This window comes from Oreochromis aureus, linkage group 8, assembly GCF_013358895.1.
Source record: "Oreochromis aureus strain Israel breed Guangdong linkage group 8, ZZ_aureus, whole genome shotgun sequence".
NCBI classification, from domain to species: domain Eukaryota; kingdom Metazoa; phylum Chordata; class Actinopteri; order Cichliformes; family Cichlidae; genus Oreochromis; species Oreochromis aureus.
In genome coordinates, this window is record NC_052949.1 from 5,329,857 (window position 1) to 5,350,369 (window position 20,513).

At 41.1% G+C, this 20,513-nt stretch overlaps 1 protein-coding gene and 1 long non-coding RNA gene across 8 annotated transcripts in view; one reads left to right on the forward strand and one right to left on the reverse strand.

Moving 5' to 3' along the window:
• LOC116335608 (rho GTPase-activating protein 44-like) overlaps positions 1–20,513 on the reverse strand; it is a 104,549-nt gene that overhangs the window by 8,918 nt on the left and 75,118 nt on the right. For all 3 annotated transcript variants that reach the window (XM_039616637.1, XM_039616636.1, XM_039616638.1), the window contains 7 exons: positions 19,336–19,463; positions 17,031–17,142; positions 14,312–14,393; positions 14,139–14,219; positions 10,633–10,746; positions 9,675–9,766; positions 9,385–9,565 (listed from right to left, as the gene is read on the reverse strand). In XM_039616637.1, coding sequence (XP_039472571.1) covers positions 9,385–9,565; positions 9,675–9,766; positions 10,633–10,746; positions 14,139–14,219; positions 14,312–14,393; positions 17,031–17,142; positions 19,336–19,463 — 790 coding nt within the window. The remainder of the gene's footprint in view (positions 1–9,384; positions 9,566–9,674; positions 9,767–10,632; positions 10,747–14,138; positions 14,220–14,311; positions 14,394–17,030; positions 17,143–19,335; positions 19,464–20,513) is intronic.
• Positions 11,430–20,513, forward strand: part of LOC120441457 — a 31,289-nt gene continuing 22,205 nt past the window's right edge. For 4 of the 5 annotated variants that reach the window (XR_005614113.1, XR_005614115.1, XR_005614112.1 and 1 more), the window contains exons 1-3: positions 11,556–11,723; positions 12,112–12,225; positions 12,366–12,477. This is a non-coding gene — a long non-coding RNA (uncharacterized LOC120441457). Of the gene's footprint in view, positions 11,724–12,111; positions 12,226–12,365; positions 12,478–20,513 lie in introns of all 5 variants that reach the window. The other variant, XR_005614114.1, reaches the window with a different exon arrangement.

The window sequence follows — 20,513 nt, forward strand, 5'->3', positions numbered from 1 at the left end:
GCGACTGAAGCACCCGGCATTCAAAGGGAACCTATTATGCTGATACAGTATCTGGATTTTCATATTAAACATGGCTAAAGTTTCAAATTAATGAGGTCAGCTTATGTAAAAGTAATATCTGTGACAGAGAGAGTGGACAGACCACCTGCTCTTCAAATCTGTTTATAAGCGTCAGAAGAAAGAGATGTTTTCTGATATTTACTAAGACGTATTTGACTATTCGGTACCTCCAAACATCTCTGACAGGACTGTGACCTCATCTTTTTTTAAAGGACGCTTTATAAGACTGTGGTTGTCTTTGGTTTTGTCTGACATGTGGTAGTTAGCAGTGTGTACTTCCTCCCTCGTTTAACCCTCTCAAGGCAGGCGTTGCAGATTTCCAACAGTTAAAACACTAACAACCTGATTACCCCACATACATATTTTATGAATTTTTTTTACTCAGAAGTACCACTGCAGGACTTGATTGTGCATTAGCAACTAAAACTTAATTTGAGCCTGAGAGGGTTAATGGTTGCTGGTAATCAGCTTGTAGAGGGGTAATGCAACCTTATATAAGGGGAAAATATTTATTTTAAGGTAAGAAATAGTTATGTAATATATTGTGTTACAAAGTCCATTTAAATATTTAAAAACAGTGACCATACCTAGTAGTCAGTCAGAAGAAATTTGGCTTAAAGTAGGTAAAACTGATGAGGATAAACTGAGGCGCTGCACCAAGTCTGAACTGTAAATCATGCAAAGCTACTCTATCAGTGCAAATATGTATATAAAAAAAGCAAAATAGGTCCCCTTTAAACTCATATTAACATGTTGCTGTAAACCAAAGCAGATGTTTTTCGGGGTTTCCTTAAATATCAAACAGTGCTGTTTTGCTCCTGCATACATCATTGCCTTCCCATTCAAAATCGCAGGGCTCACTGACTCGTTAACGCTGACTTTTATAATCATTGACTGAAAGCTTTGGATTTCCTTTGTTGCCTGGCAACAGGCTCCTGAATACCCTGCTCACATGGAAAGTTATGGATTGCATACATGGCAGCAAAATTAAAGATGGATGTGATAATGGAATCCTTAAAGCGCTTTGATGTCTATAACTGACAGCTGCAAACCAAGTGAGTTAATAGGACACAGAGTAGAGTGGCACTGAAGGGAGTTTCTTTTTTTCTTTTTAAAAAAAATCATCCCTCTCATGCTTCCTTGTCCCTGCGGGGGCCTCTCCTTATTTGTGTGTGATTTGTGTTGTTAGTGGGAGCGGGTTGAGCAGGGCTCTGTATTTACCTCGTCAGCTTGGCTCCTCTCTCCCGGCTACAGGCACAGGCTGCCCATGGAGGCGGAGCAGGGAGAGGGGTGCTGGGGGTTTTCGGGGAGCCAAGGAAGAGATCGTGACGAGTGAGAACGAGCGGGGGTTTGATGTAAAGGGTTGAGCCATTCGTTTCGGACGGGGGCGCATGCGGAGCGTTAGACGGGGAGGCCTGTTTGGGCAGGTGCAGGGAGTTAGGTTTGGGGTTGGAGTTGACGTCAAGCTGCTGAGGGGACGGGCATAGGGAGTGAGGGAGCGGGGGCGGGCTGTACCCAGTGCGGCGGGGTGGAGGGGACGGGCCAGGGGGCACGGATTCGGCGCTGGGGGCAACGGGACGCATACCCGGAGGTGTTCGGGTGCGGAAATGGTGGTGAGGGAGCGAGTAGGAAGAGCAAGAGGAGGAGGAAGAGGAGGAAGAAGAGGAAGAGGGGTAAGGGGGAGGCGGCCTCTCCTCCTCTGGGGAGGGGTAGGCGTAACAGGAGTCCGACCAATTGGAGGATGCATCGTCTGAACTGCAATGATAGAAATATCAGTGATTCAAGCGGATGAATTCATTAGTTCTAGGACGAGGGATGTGTGGATTTGAAACTTTAAGTTTGGTCCATAACGAGGGAAAAATCAGGTGAGGAGTAATCGTAGTTGGGACAGTGAAGTGAAGGCTCCAGGAGGGGAAGAGCACAAAGAAAACAAAATAATAAAACAGAAAATCAGCCACCTCATCCATTGCAGGCTCCTGCGACAATGGACCGTTATGCTGCTAATGATGCTCGGACTGATGGCAAAAGAAAAAGAGAGATGTGATCCATGCACATGCAGCAATAAATTGTTTTCTACTGAACTGTGGATGAACCTTTCAATACCTTTTGGTTAAACCCAGCAATATGTAGAAGTGAAATCTTCACATGATATGCAGTATCACCACTCAGGCAGAAAATTAACTCCACACGTGACTCAGGAAATTCAGGGGGTGAGGAGATGTTGAAATGAAAAGAAGTTCTAAATGACATGCCTCATCAGGGTGGGTTCACACAGAGGTGAGGATGAACGACAGACAACAAAACAAGGGGTGGAGGTGGGGTGGGTGGGGGTTGGAAGGGGCAGACAGCGCAGTTCACGTGTCATTTGCAGGGCGCGGCAGCAGACGCGGTGACGAGCGAGCAGCGGCAGCAGGTGTGTGTGCGGGCGTGGAGCAGGAATAAAGGAGGGGTGGGGAGGTGAAACAGGAGGACGGGTGGGGCCACAACTGCCTTACCTGGCTCGGTCGCTGCTAGTGGGAGGAGGGGTGGGGGAGGGGGAGGCTGAGAATTCCCCAGGCTGCTCGGGGATGAGCGCGTCAATGGGTGGGGTGGGGGGGTGCACGCTCGGTGGCGTGGACAAGGATTTACGCGTAGACGACGATCCCCTGCGCGACACCCAAGAAGTGTCCATCACCCTGACACCCATGCTGCAGTGGGACAGAGATGCACAGCCAATCAAGTCAAAGGGCGTGTTTGTGTGTGTAGTTCAGGGGTCAGGTTTCCACACCCAAAACACATCATCGGGGGGTAAAAGGGATCGGCTTTTTATCAGTGCATTTAAAAAAAGGCCGACCCCAGATGAGCAGGTAGGGTCGCTTGGCTTCACTCACAAGATTCCCAGCATGCAACAACACACATTCTCCTGCAAGATGATGGTAAATAACTGAGAAATTGTGCATATTTTAAATAACTAAACAAACAAAAAGTAGTTTGGATGAAACAGAATGTGCGTTTCTGTCCTTTTCATTTTAAGTGCAAATCAGCAGAATTAACTGATGGCTGCATGCAAGTGGAAACATCTGGGACTAAAGAAATGAAGCCAGAGCAGGACTTCGCAAAGCAGTGTGTGACATCACAGTTGCTACATCCATCTTTTGTACTTTCTCCTGATGAGAACGGTATGTTGTTTCAGGGTTGTTTCAAGTTATATATAATTCAGACGGCTGGTGCTAATCCAGTGAATTCTGCAGGGTTTTTGATGCATTTATCCCACTGTGGGCTTCACTCTGCTAACTGAGGAAAACAGTCATTGTCAAACTAATTAATTACACATGTACTTTCCTGTGTCATTAAAACAGAATTGATCGATCTCATATAGGTCTCTTGGCTGTCTAGAGTTTGAGGAAGATCGATGCCACACTTAAGGTTTGTCAATTCTTCTTAGGGTTTGAGGTAGTTTAACTTAACATGGCATAAAGTCTGTTGGAACAGCAGGCCCAAGGTAACCAAATCCACCCACCACTCCCTTCTAAGCCATTATCTTCTTCTGTATAAAACCAAATGTGTAAAACAAGTGAAAATAATGTCTAAAATTGTATCAATATAGTATTATGTATTTTATATATAAGGTGACTATTGCCTGGAAACAAATGCCTATAGAGAAGAAAGAAAAAAATCTACACAAACAAAGAAAAAAAAATTAAATTAAAAAAATGAAAGAAACCTACACAAGCCAAAACATACAACTAAATAAATAAGTTAAATAAATAAAAATAAAAAGATGGATATGAAAAGATATGAAAGTGAAGCCAATTCACAATGCATCAGACCTGCATTCTTTCAAATCGCCAGCAGGAGGCGACTCTTCTGGATCCAAACAGAAGTCAGATTCTATAAAAGTAAAACCTTTCCTCGCAAGTTTATGCTTTGAATCACTTTGTTTCTTAGCAAATACAGCAATATTTTGTAAATTTTGTAAATTATGGCCCTTTTTAAAGTAAACTAGAGAAACCTTGGTACACTACCTACTCCTGTGATGTCAAGGTGGCTACTTTAAAGTCAATAACTGTCTCAAGTTGGATACTTTGTCTGTACACTTACCAGAAGTACACAAGTATACTACTACTAGTGTAGTAGTAGTGTTGTCTTAAATCAAACACAAAAGTAAACTAACTTTGCAGGGCGATGCCGCGGGCCATAAATCACTAAACCTGCTGAGTTTTCCTTTGTTTAAAAGAAGTATCCTCTAATGAGTCTAAAATGCATTTTGGACAAATGAATATTAGAAAAAAGAATTCCATCACATGTAGACAGCTGACTCCGGCTGATGGAGCAGAGCTGTGCTGGAGGGCTGATCTAATTAGAAAAAGCTTTTTATTTAATTACTGAAAGGCTGCACACTGTACAGATGGTTGACCACAAGCAGCAGACGTCCCCCTACCCAATCAGCACTAATAATGCAAGGTCAGTAGAAAGTATAGTGTTTTACCCCAGCTAAACTAACTGGCTTCCATTTCAAACAGATTACCACAAAAAACCCTCAATTAGTACAATAAGACAAAAACAGTAACTGTAACTATGCAGTGAGGTGAGATAAGCAACAAGAGGCTATTGTATCCACAGGCTGAACGAGTCAGTCTGGTATCAGAAACTGCAAAGATGCCTCTTACTTATGTAAACACAGAGAAACAGGCCTGTTTGTTCTCGTCCCCCCACTCTGCTGAGACACTGAACTACAGGAGTCCAAATATATCATCTCACACACACCCCTATGAAGCAATACACACTCAGACACATGACAAATGAGAGACAGCTCCTTTCAACGTGCAGCTGAGACGAACAGATGATGAACAGAGCGACAAGAGGATGACTGGAGGAAAAGGAGCTATACCGTACCTTTGTATCTTCCTAATGCTGCAGTGTTAAAACAGAGACAAGCACAGTGAGGACACGAGCAGAGACCACGAAAGACTCGTCCGCTTAGACTCGTTAATAGCATTGTTATCAAAGAAGTGAAACAGGATAACGCTTTAAGAGAGGAGAACAGTGAAATATGGAGGCTTTAACCATGTCGAAAACTAAGGAGGAAATTAGCTATAATCAGGTCAATGTTTCCCTGCTGGATACAGTAAAATCTCCCAAAACATGAGAGGTTTCCTGCAGCTGCAGTGAGTCTTTAGTAAGTGTGGTTTCTCTGCAGTGGTAGCAGCACAAAGTAAAAATGACTGGCACTTTGTCTTGACATTCCTTTTTGTTGGTCTCTGATTGAGCAATAACAAGCATTTCCACTGATATTACCAAGCGTGTACACACAGCCTGGGAAGAAACAGGTTTTATGAAGGATCTTTCAGTGAGTTTTGCACAGATTTTCACTCGCAGTCACAACCAGTAGTGATTTAGTGTAGTTCACGATAAAGGACGTGTTTCAACAGGCACCATTTCTGAACTCTCAACATCTGTTTTCTATAGAAATCCTCTAGAAATCCAGCCAGCAGTCAGACCCTTTGGCAAGTCTGTCAATGTCAATTCTCTCATCAAAATCAAGAAGTGAACCAGATTTATATTACCAACACTAAATATAAGGGTGGCAGAGAAAACCTTAACAGAGATGGTTTTGTAACCGATAGCAACGATTTGCTATAGGTTACAGAGACCCTAATGCAGCATCAGTCTTTCTTATCAGTTTACACGAAATACAAATGTTATTTTGAGATTTTTGCAACAGTTTTCCTGAAAATGAACAACTTTCCCGAAAGATCCCAACAAGTCATCAAACATCAGTAGGGGTTAAAGTGGGATTTGGCAGGTGGAGGAGTCCTAAGATCTGCTGTAACAGGGCAGCAGGAGGAGACGACTCACTTAAAAAGTCACAAAATCTTTATGGATTTAACCGGCTTCATCGTACAATATATATAAGCAGATGTTAGAAGAGCCATCATGGCTGCTCTCCAACCCCTGGCCAGTATGAAGCCAGTATAAAGGTGGAATTTGGAAATGTTGCTAAAGAGCATCACCAGCTTAAAGGACTTCAAGCAGTTCTTCTTGGAGCAAATCCTGCAACTCGGCAGATATGTTGAAGTACCTCTTTTTAGACCTCAGTAGAGTGAATGAGTTGGCATTTTGCACTTCTAGTTCCCTGAACTCGCAGGCAGTGGGTTCAGAGAATGTTCAGGGTTTTTTTTTTTTTTTTAAATGCTTTTATACAACCTGTAGTAGTTTTTGTAGCTCTGGACATTTTTATTTTTTGTTCTATTGCAAAAATTACGTAGTAAATACCTGACTCATGAATTTTGAAGCTTTTACTTCAGAAGATAAATGGCTAAACAAGCAACATTAACATTCAGGATAATTGTGGTGCACATAGAAGCTTAGTGGTGGTGATTTAGCATTAGCGTTGCACTTCTTGTGATTGATTCAATGAATGAGTGCTATCAATCAGATTATGTTGTGTAACAAAACATAAAAGTATCATAAGTTTTATTTAGTCTAGTCTAATGGAAGCTCCACCCACCTGCTGCTCAGACCTTCTGTTTGTGTGGCACAGCCAATCAGAAGAAAATGGGTGGAGCTCAAACTGTGAGTTTCAGACAGAGGATGAAGAGAAGGGCTGTAGCAAGGCTGAGGTCAGACAAACTGGGATTATTTTGAACTGTGAATCATACAAAGCTACTCCAGGATAATCCAAGAATAAGGTCCCCTTTAACCTTACACTTTTAACATTAAGTAAATATAATGATTCTTGCTTTTTAATCCAAGCTGGGATCTAAGGTGCGCTATCAGTGTCAAAGAAGAAGAAGAATGTTGGGCTATTTGTCTAATCATCACCTGCTCTCCCAGAGTTGCAGAGAAGTGCCGCAAGTTTAGTATCTAAATATTAATTAACTTATTAGACTGACATAAATTAAGTAAGAAATTAAAGTGTACTCATGTCTGGTTTTGAGTGTAAAAGCAGACTTTCTTTTAGTGGAGCAACAGCCTCTGGTTCTAAGGACTGTTTCTACTGAAAGTTGAGCTCTATTGATCCGACCCACACGGTCCAGGTTTAATTAGTCGGGCTACTTGTGGCCCCTGGGCTGCAGAGCTCAGGCTCCCCCCAGGCCCTGATAAGACCATGGGTGTATTAAAGCATTAGAGAAAGACACTCAGAATCAGACAGTGAAAGAGAAAGAAAGCGACTGACTGGTTTTCAGCTAATCCCTCTCCACAGTTTGAGGATTGTCGGATTGCTCATTTCACAGACTAAATGTCAGCTCACCCTCTGTCTTTTTCTTTCTCACTTCCAGATGTCTCAGTGAGCTGCAGAGAAAAGTTTTGAGGGCAGGTCCTGTAGATAAAGAGTGAAACTGTATCGTTTTTTGTCCACCTCAGAGTGAAACTGAGCTTCTCACTGAGGTCACTTCTCACGGCAAACTTGTGTAATCGTTGGGGAATTTTCCTTCTCTTACTTCACACGTCCGACCCTGTCAGGAAGCAGTCGTGTGGAAAGTTTATGAGCCTCAATGTGGCCTTGTCTAGAAAAAAATGTCTCTAGCTGTCAGTCAGCTGGATGACAGTGTACGCAGGTTACAGAGAAGACTGCTAATTAATTCAGAGACCGGTTTAAACAGGTGGAATCAGTGGAAGTTTTAGACGAGAAAGCCTATTTTTCCATTATTTATTCTGCTTGAAGAAACAGTTTGATTTAGGGAGTCAGTCTGTGCACATATAAACCGTTTATATTTGTTTGCATATTAAAATCATACTGCAACAGACACTCACCAGCCACTTTATTAGGCACACCTGTTTAACTGCTCATTAATGCAAATTATCTCATCAGCCAATCATATGGCAGTAACTCAATCGATGCAGGCGGGTAGACATGGTCAAGATAATCTGTTGAAGTTCAAACCGAGTATCAAGAAGAAAGAACAAAATTGTGACTGACTGACAAGCTGGTCAGAGTATTTCAGAAACTGATGATCTGTTGGGATTTTTCCACACAACCATCTCTGGGATTTACAGAAAAAGACCAAAGACAAAAAATATCCAGTGAGCGGCAGTTCTCTGGGCAAAAATGCCTCGTTGATGCAAGAGGTCAGAGGAAATCGGCTAAGTTACTTTGAGCTGATAGGGAGGCAACCATGAGGGACACAGAAGAACATCTCTGAACTCACAAAAGGTCAAACCTTGAAGCAGATTGACTCCAGCAGCAGAAGACCACACCGAGTGCCAAGAACAGGAAACTGAACAATTTACATCAGCTCACCAAAATTGGCCAATAGAAGAACAGAAAGATGTGGTCTGGTCTAAAAGTCTTGATTTCTGCTGCAACTTTGCAGTAAACAGCACAAAAGCATGGCTCCATCCTGCAGGTCAGGCTGCTGCTGGTGGTGTAATAGCGTGGGGATATTTTATTGACACACTTTGGGTCCCTTAAGACCAACGGAGTGTAATTTAAACACCTCATCATACCTGAGTATTGTTAATGATCATGTCCATCCCTTAATAATAGATGTCAGGTCACAAAGCTCAAATAATCTCAAACTGGTTTCTTGAACATGACAGTGAGTTGATTGTACTCCACAGTCACCAGATCTCAATCCAGTACAGCACCTTTGGTGTGCGGTGGAACGGGAGATTCACATATTGGGTGGGCAGAAACTGTGTGACTCTATCATGTCAATATGGACCAAAATCTGAGGAATGGTTCCAGCACTTCGCTGAATTTATGCCATTAAAAATGAAGACAGCGTTGCAAGAAAAAACAGGGTCCAACCGAGTAGTAGCAAGGTGTACTTAATAATGTGGCTGGTGAGTGTATATTTTGTACTAACCTACACTTTCATAACTTGCCCAAGCCAATCTTTCCAGATCTGCAGTGACTAAAAGTATATTGTAACCCTTCTCTCGCTTGTTTCTAAGATTATGTGCATTCTTACTTTAGGCCTAATCCCAATACTGTTTTTAATGTGCTAAAAATGTACTGATACTTGATTTTAAGGCCGATATCAATATTTGGCGATTTAAAAATCAAATATATTTTTTATGTGCAGTTATCTATGAATCTGTGACAGCACAGTTTAAAAGAAATCTTGTTCTGTGAATTATTTGTTTACGTTCTGCTCGGATCAGCTGATTGTTGTGTTTCAAACATATATGCTGGGAAGTTGCAGAGTGCTTTATGAAACAAATCATACAAGATTGACTCTCATAACATGCCTCAACGGTGTTTCTCTTCTTTACTTTTTAAATTTTTATTTATCAGCCGTCATAAATGCCAGTACCAATATCTGCAAATAGCCAATAACTGCCGACATATCGGTCAGGCTCTGAAATGCATCGCTAAGAGACACAGAAGGGTCATACCCGTCCTTCTTATAAAACTCCAGCATCATGTTGTCTGTGGCAACGCTGAGCGGCCGTCGGCTCTGGTCGTTCTGCTTGCGATCCATCTGATCCATATCTGGAGACGGCATCGAGCTGTAGTTGGCGTTGTGGTTGGTGTGGACAGGGCTGCCGTAGTTTCCTGTGACATTGAACTCGATCTCTAACAAAGACAGAATAAAACAACTCAGTATTTTATTTTCTAAAATGCCATTTTGAGATTTCAAGAACAAACAAAGCAGGGCTGTTTCCTCTTGTTTTTCCCTCCTCACCTCCTGGGAAGAACCAGTCGGCGTGCTGGATGATGGGCTCGATGATGCCGACGATCTGTAGGGAAACTGTCGTCATCATCTCCGTAATGTTCCTGGAGCAAACAGGGAGAAGACAGAGCCTTTTTTTTTTTAAATTGGTGGGGAGAAGTGTCTGTCTGGATCATAAGAATTTCACACAGAGGGTGATTAGCACATTTTCATGATATTACCAAAGCATTAAAATGAGAAAATTAAAATCATTTCAGAACCGTGGGCTATTAAAGTACTAATTAAAAGTTAAGGGGGATGACGAGTTTGTAAGATTTACACAGAGATATAAAAGGAGACGTCCGTCACCCTATTCAGAACTGCCAAGTCATCATCTTTCTCCTAAATATATACTGTATAATAACAGCAGTCTCCTATGGATGAAGTTGTGAGTCTGCAGGCCTTTTTGTTAGTAGCAGCCCATGTTTTCGATTAAGGAAAAAGAGGAAGAGAAACTGAGCTGCAATGAGAGAATCCCTTTGAGTCCCTCCATTCGTTGTCTGCCGCCTTTAATCACCAAGTTACTGCATGAAAAAGTGATTTTAAGGGCCGAGCAGGAGGCAGTGCATGATAAAACCTGCAGCAATTACAATAAAACTAAAGTGACTTCACTCGCTTGCCTCTAATTAAATCTGGCCCTTGCTTTTGTTTGTTTAATTTCATAATTAAATTGTAACTGCAAGTCATGGTATAGAAGGTATCTCAGCACATGCATAATTCATGATGTGAAAATATTAGGATGAGATAGCAGGATGAAATAAGTGCACAATAATAATCAAATCAAACACACGGGACAACTCTTCCTCTCATCATGAGCTGATTTGTTTCCATGGTTCACTGGTACCAAGTTCCAGCATTTTGTGTTTCGTTATGATCACACAGAAGAGGATAAGGTAACAAGCCACATGTATATGCATCTGCTATAACTTACCCCTCATTCTGAGTCCACAGCAGGTTGGGTCCGAGGACAATAGCAATGTTTCCAGGTGTCATCTTGTTCACATCCTGATAGTCAGTCAGTTTGGAGAGGAATTTGATTAAATACCTGTTAATTAAGGTGCAGAAAACAGATTAATCAATAAAAACTGAATTTAAATGTACATTCAACCTCCCTGTTGTCTTTAAGACAGCTCATTTATTTCACTCACATGGCTGCTATATAAACATTTAGACCACGAAACTGTTACTACTATAAATATTTTGATACACCATTAATAAAAGTATAGAGCAAAGGCAATGATTTAAAACTCAGTAAACAAACTGATCACGGCAGAAGAAATTATTCAAACGTCAGATGACGCATCACTTTTGTTGGTGTTTTGCTGCTGAGGTTAGGATATATGGAGGACCAGAAGAGTTGTGAGCATGGAAATCAAGAATTCTGTGATTAAATAATGAATTGTGGAATAAAATATGCATTTGTAAATGTAAAAAATATTTATTTAAACATTACTAAAGTAAAATTATTATTTAATCTTTTAATTTAAAATAAAAACACTATTTATAAATCAGCATTTTAAAATGAATTATTAATCCATTAATAAAGGATTTCACAAAAAAGTATTAAACTCTCAATAAAAACCTCATTTCAAAACTATTTTCAAAAATGAAAGACTTATTTCTGACATTTAAAATGTCGTTTCCAAAATCTCGAAGCAATGCAAATTAGCCACGAGGTGTGACGTAAGGAGCTCACTGATTGGTTGGACAGACACCGGCTGGCTGCCTCGATTTTTCTACACTTTGCAGTGCTAAGAAGTGTGTGTGCTTGTACAAAGGCCATTCAGCCTCAGTATTTACACTCTGCCCAACACGGATATATGATGAACGAAGGGTGTGCGCCTGTGGACTCACCCTGACCACCTGTTTCAGGTAACGTGCTAACACGGCTCACGCTAGCGTCACCGCATGTTAATTAGGAGTTAAGGGCGTGGCTGTTTTGACTGATTGGTGCTACCTGATTGTGACACAGGCAGCTGGAGCCAACTGAGATGTGCTAACCCTCACCTCTCCTTCAACTTGGTAAGCTGGACCTCGGTTTTTTTTTTGGAGCACTTTAAAGAGTTTCTGTGCGGGTTTCAGTTTTGGTGTATTAGCATTATATTAGCCTATATACATGTTTCTGCGCATTATTCCCACGCAGTTTATGGATACAGCTGTATCCTGTATGCTGGCATTTGCTGATAAGTTAGCAGTCCACGCTTTCATCCAAAATATGATCACTTCTGGCTCAAAAAAAACATAATGATGGCTACATCCATCCCAATATGTTCCGGTCACTTTCAGACAACAGATACTGTAGTGTTACAGCTGCAGTCTGAATGATAACTGCGTGAGTGCTGAATGCACGAACCACACTGAGGCAAAGCTCATTATTGCAGCCAACCATTTCTGTGTCTGATGTTTTCAGAAATGGATGGGCTGCTGGATGTCTGTAGCTGAGCTGAATGACTCATCCAGAGCTGAACTACAGCTGGATGAACATCAGGCCGCTCATCACGGCAAGCAGCAATCATCTGGACAGGTCTGACAGGTCTCTTCAGAGGAGCACCGTCTAAAAATACTTCGCATTTGTACGATTTGATGATGATGCTGACAAGTGCCGCTGCACCTCGCTCTCCTCATTTCTGTACCATCACTTCCTCTCTTCCTTTTCCCCGTCAGGCCTTTCCACTTTCTTCTTTTGATCAGGAGACAAGCCTTTCAGCATTCTGCATTTAATCCAGCAGCAAACACCTGGGATGCAACGCCTCTTTCTCCACACTGTTTCATAAAGGTCAGAGTTTCTCTTTTCTGGCAGGTGGTGATAAGTAGCACACAATGAATCAGCCTCCTGAAAGCTGGAAATCATTTTTCAGCTTTCAGGAAGCAAACGGATACCAAGAAGTGACTGAAAATGAAAGAAGAAAAATACTCAAATCAATAGAGGTAAAGCGATATAGCTACGAGTTATTATCTCGCGACTCCACAGCTACCCTCTGATCTACAGAATGGTATTATCTGTGTAGTCTAGTTTAGTCTAAACCAGTGGTGTCCAAACCCAGGCCTCGAGGGCCGGTGTCCTGCAGGTTTTAGATGCATCCTTAATCCAACACAGCTGATTTAAATGGCTAAATGACCTACTCAACATGTCTTGAAGTTCTCCAGAGGCCTGGCAATGAATTAATCATTTGATTCAGGTGTGTAGACCCAGGGTGAGATCTAAAACCTGCAGGACACCGGCCCTTGAGGCCTGGAGTTGGCCAAGCCTAGTCTAAACAAAATGCTCCCAAACTGTTGTCCTCAATAGTGGATAACTTACAGCCTTAGAACAGCAGTAAAAGAAATGTGTTACTGGCTGCAATGACACTTATTTCTGCTCTAAATTTGAGCATTTTAAGGGGGATTGATCGTAGACTATACAAAAAAGATGGGCATAGCCTCTGTGAAACATTGTGGAAGTGTTCGGTCACCATGATGCTGGTTTGGAGCCAAAAGTGACCATATTTAGACAATAAGTTCCACTTCTAAATTATCGATAACTGGCCTGTTTTGCAAACTGCAATCATACTCATAAAATCTACATAAATATGTGCGACACATAAACACACATACCTGCTACTTAGCCTAAATCACATACATATACTGGAATTTCAGTAACTAAATGTGAATCACAAACGTCTTGGATGGTCTATTCTTCACAGCAAGTCAAACAGTTTGTCAGATAATTTCATTAAAATGTTAAAAAAAGGCACAAACCCTCTGTAAAAGTCCAGTTCATTGACTAATTAGCAGGCATGAGGCTAAGGAGAAAACAACTGGCAACAACTCCTCACCAATTAAAACTACTCAGCTGCCTTCATACAGTTTTTATAACTGGGGGAAACTGTGCCCTGAGACCACAGCTGGTTGTAAACATGTTTATTCCTGCTTTAAAGTTGGGCATTTTAACATGGGAGTCTGTGGGGACTGCCTGCCTTTTGGCATTTGCCTCAAGTGGCCATTAGAGGAACTGCAGTTGTTGGCGTTGGCTTATTTTGCAAAGCCATTTTGATTTAAGTTTTTCTAAAGATTTTTCTTTGAACTATTTTACACACTAGAGATGCAACAGAAACACTGAAATTCAGGGACAGTCAGCAAACATACAGGTGCCAGACTGGGGACTCAATGATATGAACATTTTGGACCAGTTATTTCTGACCATCAGGTCACTTTGTCATGTCTTTGGTGGTTTCCTTCAGTTAAATGAACTCCTCTTTATAGGCAGAGCCAGCCAGTCTTATATGCAGTTATATAACGAGGTAAGGCAGAAAATAGAACTGACTCCCTCGATATGCAGTTAAAAAACCCAAAATGAGTCTAACTGGGATGTTTCAGCTGGTTAACCAGATTATCTGGCCCATATATGAAAAAAAGAAATAACCAGGAGAGGAGTGAAACATGGAAACGCTGACTCACTTAAAGTTGGTGTTGTTGGCTGAAGGGAGTTTCTCACACGCATTGAACAGAGCCTGCAGGCGCTTGTCTTCATCTTGAATGCTGCAGGATGACATGAACGATTGGTTTGAAAACAACAGTAGAAGAAGAAATGTCTTTAACATGAAGATGGCAATGTCTGAGATGATACACACTTTGAGGCTTGGATCCAGTCATTGTAGAGTTCAAAGGTCATTAATGGTTCAGGGAGCTCGCGCAGGTAGGACTTCAAAGCACCTGGAGAGAGCACGGCAAGAACCATGGTAAATACATGTCTGCACCTGTGCATTTCAGCACATACAATGAATATGTAATGGAGCTATATGCTCTGAATATATTCAGAGTAGCAGATAATTTGATATGAAGAAGCAAATGTAGAAGGAAAGAAAGAAAGGGAGAAAGATGGAAACAAAACAAGAAAATAGAGAAGTAAGCAAAGAGGAAAAGCGGGAAAGAAAGTAAAAGGAAGCAAGGAAAGAAGACAGCAAACAGGCAAAGAAGGAAATGAAGAAAGGAATAAAAAAAAGTTTATCAAAAAAATAAAAAAAACCACCAAACAAAGAAACAGAAACAAAGATGATAAACGTTTTGAAGCAACCATCTGCTCCATGACTAGCGCTTCAGCGTGGAGTGATCCAGCCGAGCCCAGATCTGATCGTATGTACTGCATGAGAGCAAATTTCCTGCAGCTCACTGCGCAATGGCATTAAATCTGCTTTACGTTGCCTCCATCACTAAAACCTGCTTGTGATCACACTTCAAATGTTTAAACGAGGCTTTACAGAGAAATTGTAATATTCAGCAGTGAAAACCGTCTCCTATCTGCTATTTTCAGTAAGATTTCAGATTAAATCACTTTAAATAAGAGCACATATTATGTGATGTATATATTCAAATTCCAGGCTGAAAGGCCTTCCTTGCCAGCAGTCTCCATTACTCTGGTCCCCATGACAAAAAGCCAGTGGGATTTTCCATAATTACAAACACAAGTATGTTTATTCAGAACAGAAAATCAAAATCAAATGATTGTTTTCATGACTAGAAAAAGTTTATGTGCCCGTGAAAAGTCTGTCTGTGCACAGTTTGTCCCATCAAGTGCTCAGAAATGAGTCCCACTGCTCTACGCAGCTATCCTGTTGAACTAAACAAATCCACATCGAGCTTCGAGAACTGAGTTTTCCTTTACTGATGAGGAAGGACACAGCTGACCGGGCTTCACTGCGACGTGTCGTCTTCTCTCTTTGGTCTGCTGCTTCCATTCCCCAGCGGGATGGACGACAAACAGCTGTGTACACATATGCGTCTACATATAGGTGGTGCACTGATGGTGCAAAATAAATGCCTGCAGTTACTTTGAACCAGGGTTTCCACCTCCTCCTCCACAGTGGGAAGAATTAAATTTGCTGGTGGAGCTGACCCAGTTTAATATGGGACCATTAAAGGGGAATACAGCGCAGAATAGGACATTTTCTCCACATGTTCCGGTGAGCTGTGAGTTAAATTGAGATTTAATGCTGCATTATTCTGCACTAGTTGAAAATGACTCTTTTTTTTTTTTTTTTTTTTCTTCTGACTTTCATATTCAGCTGATAAATTAAAATCTTCACTGTGCATCAGAGAGGTTTTCAGTTTGTTTATGAAGCCAAAATTAAATAGTTTGGTCATGAAACAATTAAGACACATTTTTCCAACAGTAGTACGACAGCTAGGCGACCAAAAACAGACAAACAAACAAACAAACACAGGACTTAAATGATCTGGCTTATATAAAAAAATATAAAATAAATCAAAATAAAAAACTGCATTTTGCTACAATATTCTGTTGCAAAAAAACAACCCAAATCATCCACATCCACAGAGCACGGCAGTTTCCTCAGCAAAGAAAACCAAAGAAGCCACTGAACATAAAACAAATGTTTTTTGAAACACACTGACAAATAATTCACTACAAATGCTGCAGATGATTATAACTGAGAGCCTCGTCATTTTAGAAATAAAAGAAAAATTACTAGTGAGACACCTCTCTGTGCTGAAAGGATGCTTACCATTAAGTTTTATTTTTCGATAGAAAAACAGTCGGTGTGATAATTTTAAGAAAAATGCATTGTTTTAAGATAAAAATATTTTCCACAGCTTGTAAAAAGCTTTTCATTTGGAGATGTATGGTTTTCATCTGACGACAGCAATATGCTGCTGCAGAAAAAAAAAAAAAAAAAAGATCAATAACAGCATCATAAAAGCTTGAAAGCTTTTCTATCTTTTGTAGTTCGTCACAGTGCAGATTTAAAAGCGAATACGTGACAGCAACAAAAAGACGTGAAGAAAAAAAACAACCTTTTTTTTGTTGCATCTTCTGCAGAAGATGAAGAATCTGTCTGACACTAATCCCAGTTATATTTGGAATTTATCACTGGGCATTTCTTGGATAGTTTATTGAAAGGGGAAGAAAAACACTTTGCTTTGTCTGCAGACACGCGAGCAGTGACCACAGAAGCAAAGTGAATCCTAATTGAGCCTGAAGTTCCTGTGTCACACCAGCGTAAGGCTTTCAAAATAACCTTTAAGAGGAAATTTACTGCAGACAGCAGCAGGAGAAACAAAGACAGGCAGCAGAAGGGATTAAAAATGTTTCTTTGATGCGGGCAGCCTGATTATGATTGTATTCATTCATTGACAACAGGAGGGTAGCTCAGCATAAGGAAAATAACAGAAATGTACAGAAACTAGACTCCAACAAGCCAACGGGGGCCAACTCACAAATCTACCCCTGTGAGGCAAATTTCAATGGATGATCAGTTGTCATGGGAACAGATGATGTAAAACCAGGAGGCAGGGAGGAGGTCCAGGTATGTGGCAGTGTTGTTGATAGCTCACCTGCGATGGCGTGTGGGTCTGCGGAGTATTCTTGAACGTCTAAAACCCCGCAGTCCAGAGACGCCTTCAGCTTTTTGAGTTTGGAGGCCGAGGGAGCGATTCTGAACAAACCCTGAGAGATAGAAATGAAGCCAAGGTCACTTAACTCCAACAGCAGGAGAATTACACAGGCTGAATTTATTATGTGTTGTAAATGCCCGATTCTTTAAGTAGTAGAAGAGTGTAAAATGCTAAATTAAAAGTCCAGCATTCAGAATTAAAGGGACTTTTTGTTCAGTGTGTCCCATTTCATCCATCCTTCTATGCTCTACTTCTTATCTGAGTCGCAGGGCAGCACTCTGAGCAGTAAAGGGTTCCTCCATTTGATACTGACGCCCTCCTAAAACACCCTAAAGCCCTGGTCCGGGGTGGTTGACCCATAGTTTTGAGTTTTGGACTTCTACATTCTGTTCTGTATCTTCATGTTGTTTCTAAGTTGTTGTGTTTTTCTGCTTTGTCTCTTTGTTCCAGTTACTTTTATATCTATGCTAGTCCTCCATTCAGTTTACTCTGCCTCCCTGCTGTTCCTCATGTATTGTTGAGTATTCGTCTGTTCCTCTGTTTAGGTATTTCCTGTTTTATTTTTGGTAGGCTTTGTCTGGTGCATTGCTATTTAGTTTTTATTTCCTGTCTAGTTTACCTGATTTATTGCAGCTGTGCTCCCTGGTATTTCCCATCTCCCTAATTACCTGGTGTGTATTTATTGTTACCCTCTCTGATGGTTGCGTGTCTCCTTGCCTTGTGTTCACGGAGTTTTTGCATGTTTTGAATTTCCTGCTCTGCATGTGATTTGGTTTTCCCTGTATTATAAATTACCAGGATTAAAGATGTGTTTTGAGTTCATTTCTGGATTTGTGAGTCCTGCATTTGGGTCCACATCCTGGCTGCTACACAACCAAACCTTGTGCTGGACCTGCTGCAAGGTCTTCTGAAGCTTAGACATGTTTGAAAGACCTTGTCGAGAAGGTGTCCAGGAGGCATATTAGGAAGTTACCTGAATCATCTCCACTGGTTCCTTTCAATGCTCCTCACCCTAATCTCTAAGGCAGGTTTGAAATGTATGTGTACACACAGGCTTTACCCCTAATACCTGATATGTCATTAATGGGTTATCTGTAGAATTTTTGAGTCATGTTTTCACTTTGTTTCTAGTAGTTTTACTGAAAATTTAAACTTTTCAATCAAGTTTCAATCACGTCATATTCAGAAAGTGATGTGGTTGCTTGTGCAGTTTGCCATCAAAATGAAGGAAGAACTGATGGAAGTGATACGTAATCACCTCACTGTACAGGAACAAATATAGTAAACTGCATGGCTCAGTTAGTTTGTCTTGTGAGTGAGTGATTGTCTGTATCACTTTATGCTCACTTTTCTCTCTTTTCTTTCACCCTCACCATCCAGCAGGTCACAGCACATATTTAACCCTCCATGAGCCTGGTACTGCTGGAGGTCTCTTCCAGTTAAAAGTGGGTTCTTCCTCCCCACTTTTGCTAAGTGCTGCTCATGAGGGGATAATTTGATCGTTGGGATTCTCTCTGTAATACTCTATTTACCGTACTATAACAAACACCTTGAGGCAGCTATTGTTGCTAGTTAGATAGACATAATCATCTGGCATGTGTGAGTCCTGCCCAAGTGAGAGCCCAGACATCCTTAGCATCCTTACAAAGCCAGCCTCTGCAGTTTCTCTTGTTTTTTTGAGTCACCCACCCACAGTTTATGGTCATAGATGAGAATAGGAATGGATATTGACCAGTAAATCCACAGTTTTGCTTTCATGCTCAGCTCTTTGTTCATAACAGCAGATGGATATGATTTCTGCTGCACTAATCCATCTGTCAGTCTCCTGCTCCACTCTCCCTCACAAGACACTGAGATCCACTTGGTGCAGCAGCACTTGGAGTGGGTGCTACATCATTTTCCAGCTGAGAGAACCGTATACTTGGACTTGGAGGCGTTAACGCTCGTTCCAGCTGCTTCATGTTCGGTTTCATAAAGCCAACAGCACCACAAAGTCTGCAAAAAGCCGATCCTGTAACCACTGAACCCATTTCAGACATATGACATTACTCAATTATACCTATGGATGTATTAATGTGTGAGCATTAGTTTAATGTTCCAGCTGATTATGCGTTTCAGGCTTGGCCCCGATTAGATTTCCCTCCAGTAATTAGGACTGACTTCATCTCTGTGGTGACCTCTGCAACATTTCACACCCATAAATGTGTTTCTTGTGTGTCGTGTGAAAAGCAGCCGGTTTGTTTACCTCCTCCTGCATGCCACACTCCAGCAGCATGGTCACACAGGCCTCGATGGGAAAGGCAATATCTCTCCCGCTGAGCGCTAAGTGCTCCTCTAATGGCTTCCCGTAACACGGTTTCTCCACCCAGGTCTCTGTGAAAACACACACACACACACACACACACACACACACACACACACACACACACACACACACACACACACACACACACACACTTAGAGTTATACACACACAAATGCCCAGATCACTCTGCAGCAGCTCTGCTTTTATGATCTTATGACTGCAGCGATTCAGAGTTTATCAAATAATTTTTTTTCAGACTGCAAAGCGATGCCGAAACAAAGAGACTGACTTTGAAAATGTGTTTTTTACTCACTATATGCAATAGTTTCCAACTCTACTATTATAGAGTTATACTGTGGATGCCATAGAGACAACAGTTATTTGACATTTTTTGCATTTTTTTACTGGTAAAATGACAAACTGACAAAGTACTATTTTAAGTTATTAAACTGCACTTGATATGTTGTTACTTGAGTTCTTTTCCCTCCATTGAGTCATTTAAAACCAGACTTATTTATCTTAATTTACCTTTGAGTCTCTCTGATTTGGTCATTTCAACTTTTTCAGACACGGCTGTGTATGTTTAGCACCTACTAACATGTAGTTGACTTATTTCTTATCTGTTCTGTGTTTTGTGGAGCACATTTAACAGCACAGAAACTACTCTACTCAAAATAAGTTAGGGAACACTTCATCATCGCATTACAACACAAAGCCAGTTACACTTCAGGGACATTAATCTGTCCACTTAGGAAGAATAAACCACTGTGGACCCATTTCAGCTGCTTTGGTGCAAATCAAAGTGACAGCAGGAAAATTTTCCCTCTTTATCCCAACTGACTGACTTTTGTCTAGTTTTGGCTTTTTGTTAGTTTTTTTGTCTCTATGTCTAGGGCTTTTATTGTGAAAGGAAACACATGCATATCATCAAATCATGTTTCTGCTACAGATTGGACATTTTGGTTTCTATTAAAGCAAAATACTGTGCAGTGTATCATCAGAAATGTAACAATTAACAATTAAATGTAACAATTTATAAGAATTAGAACTTTTGATGTTTAGTGGTATATGTGAAGTGAATGTGGTGACACTACAACTTCCATCAGGCAAATAAGTTC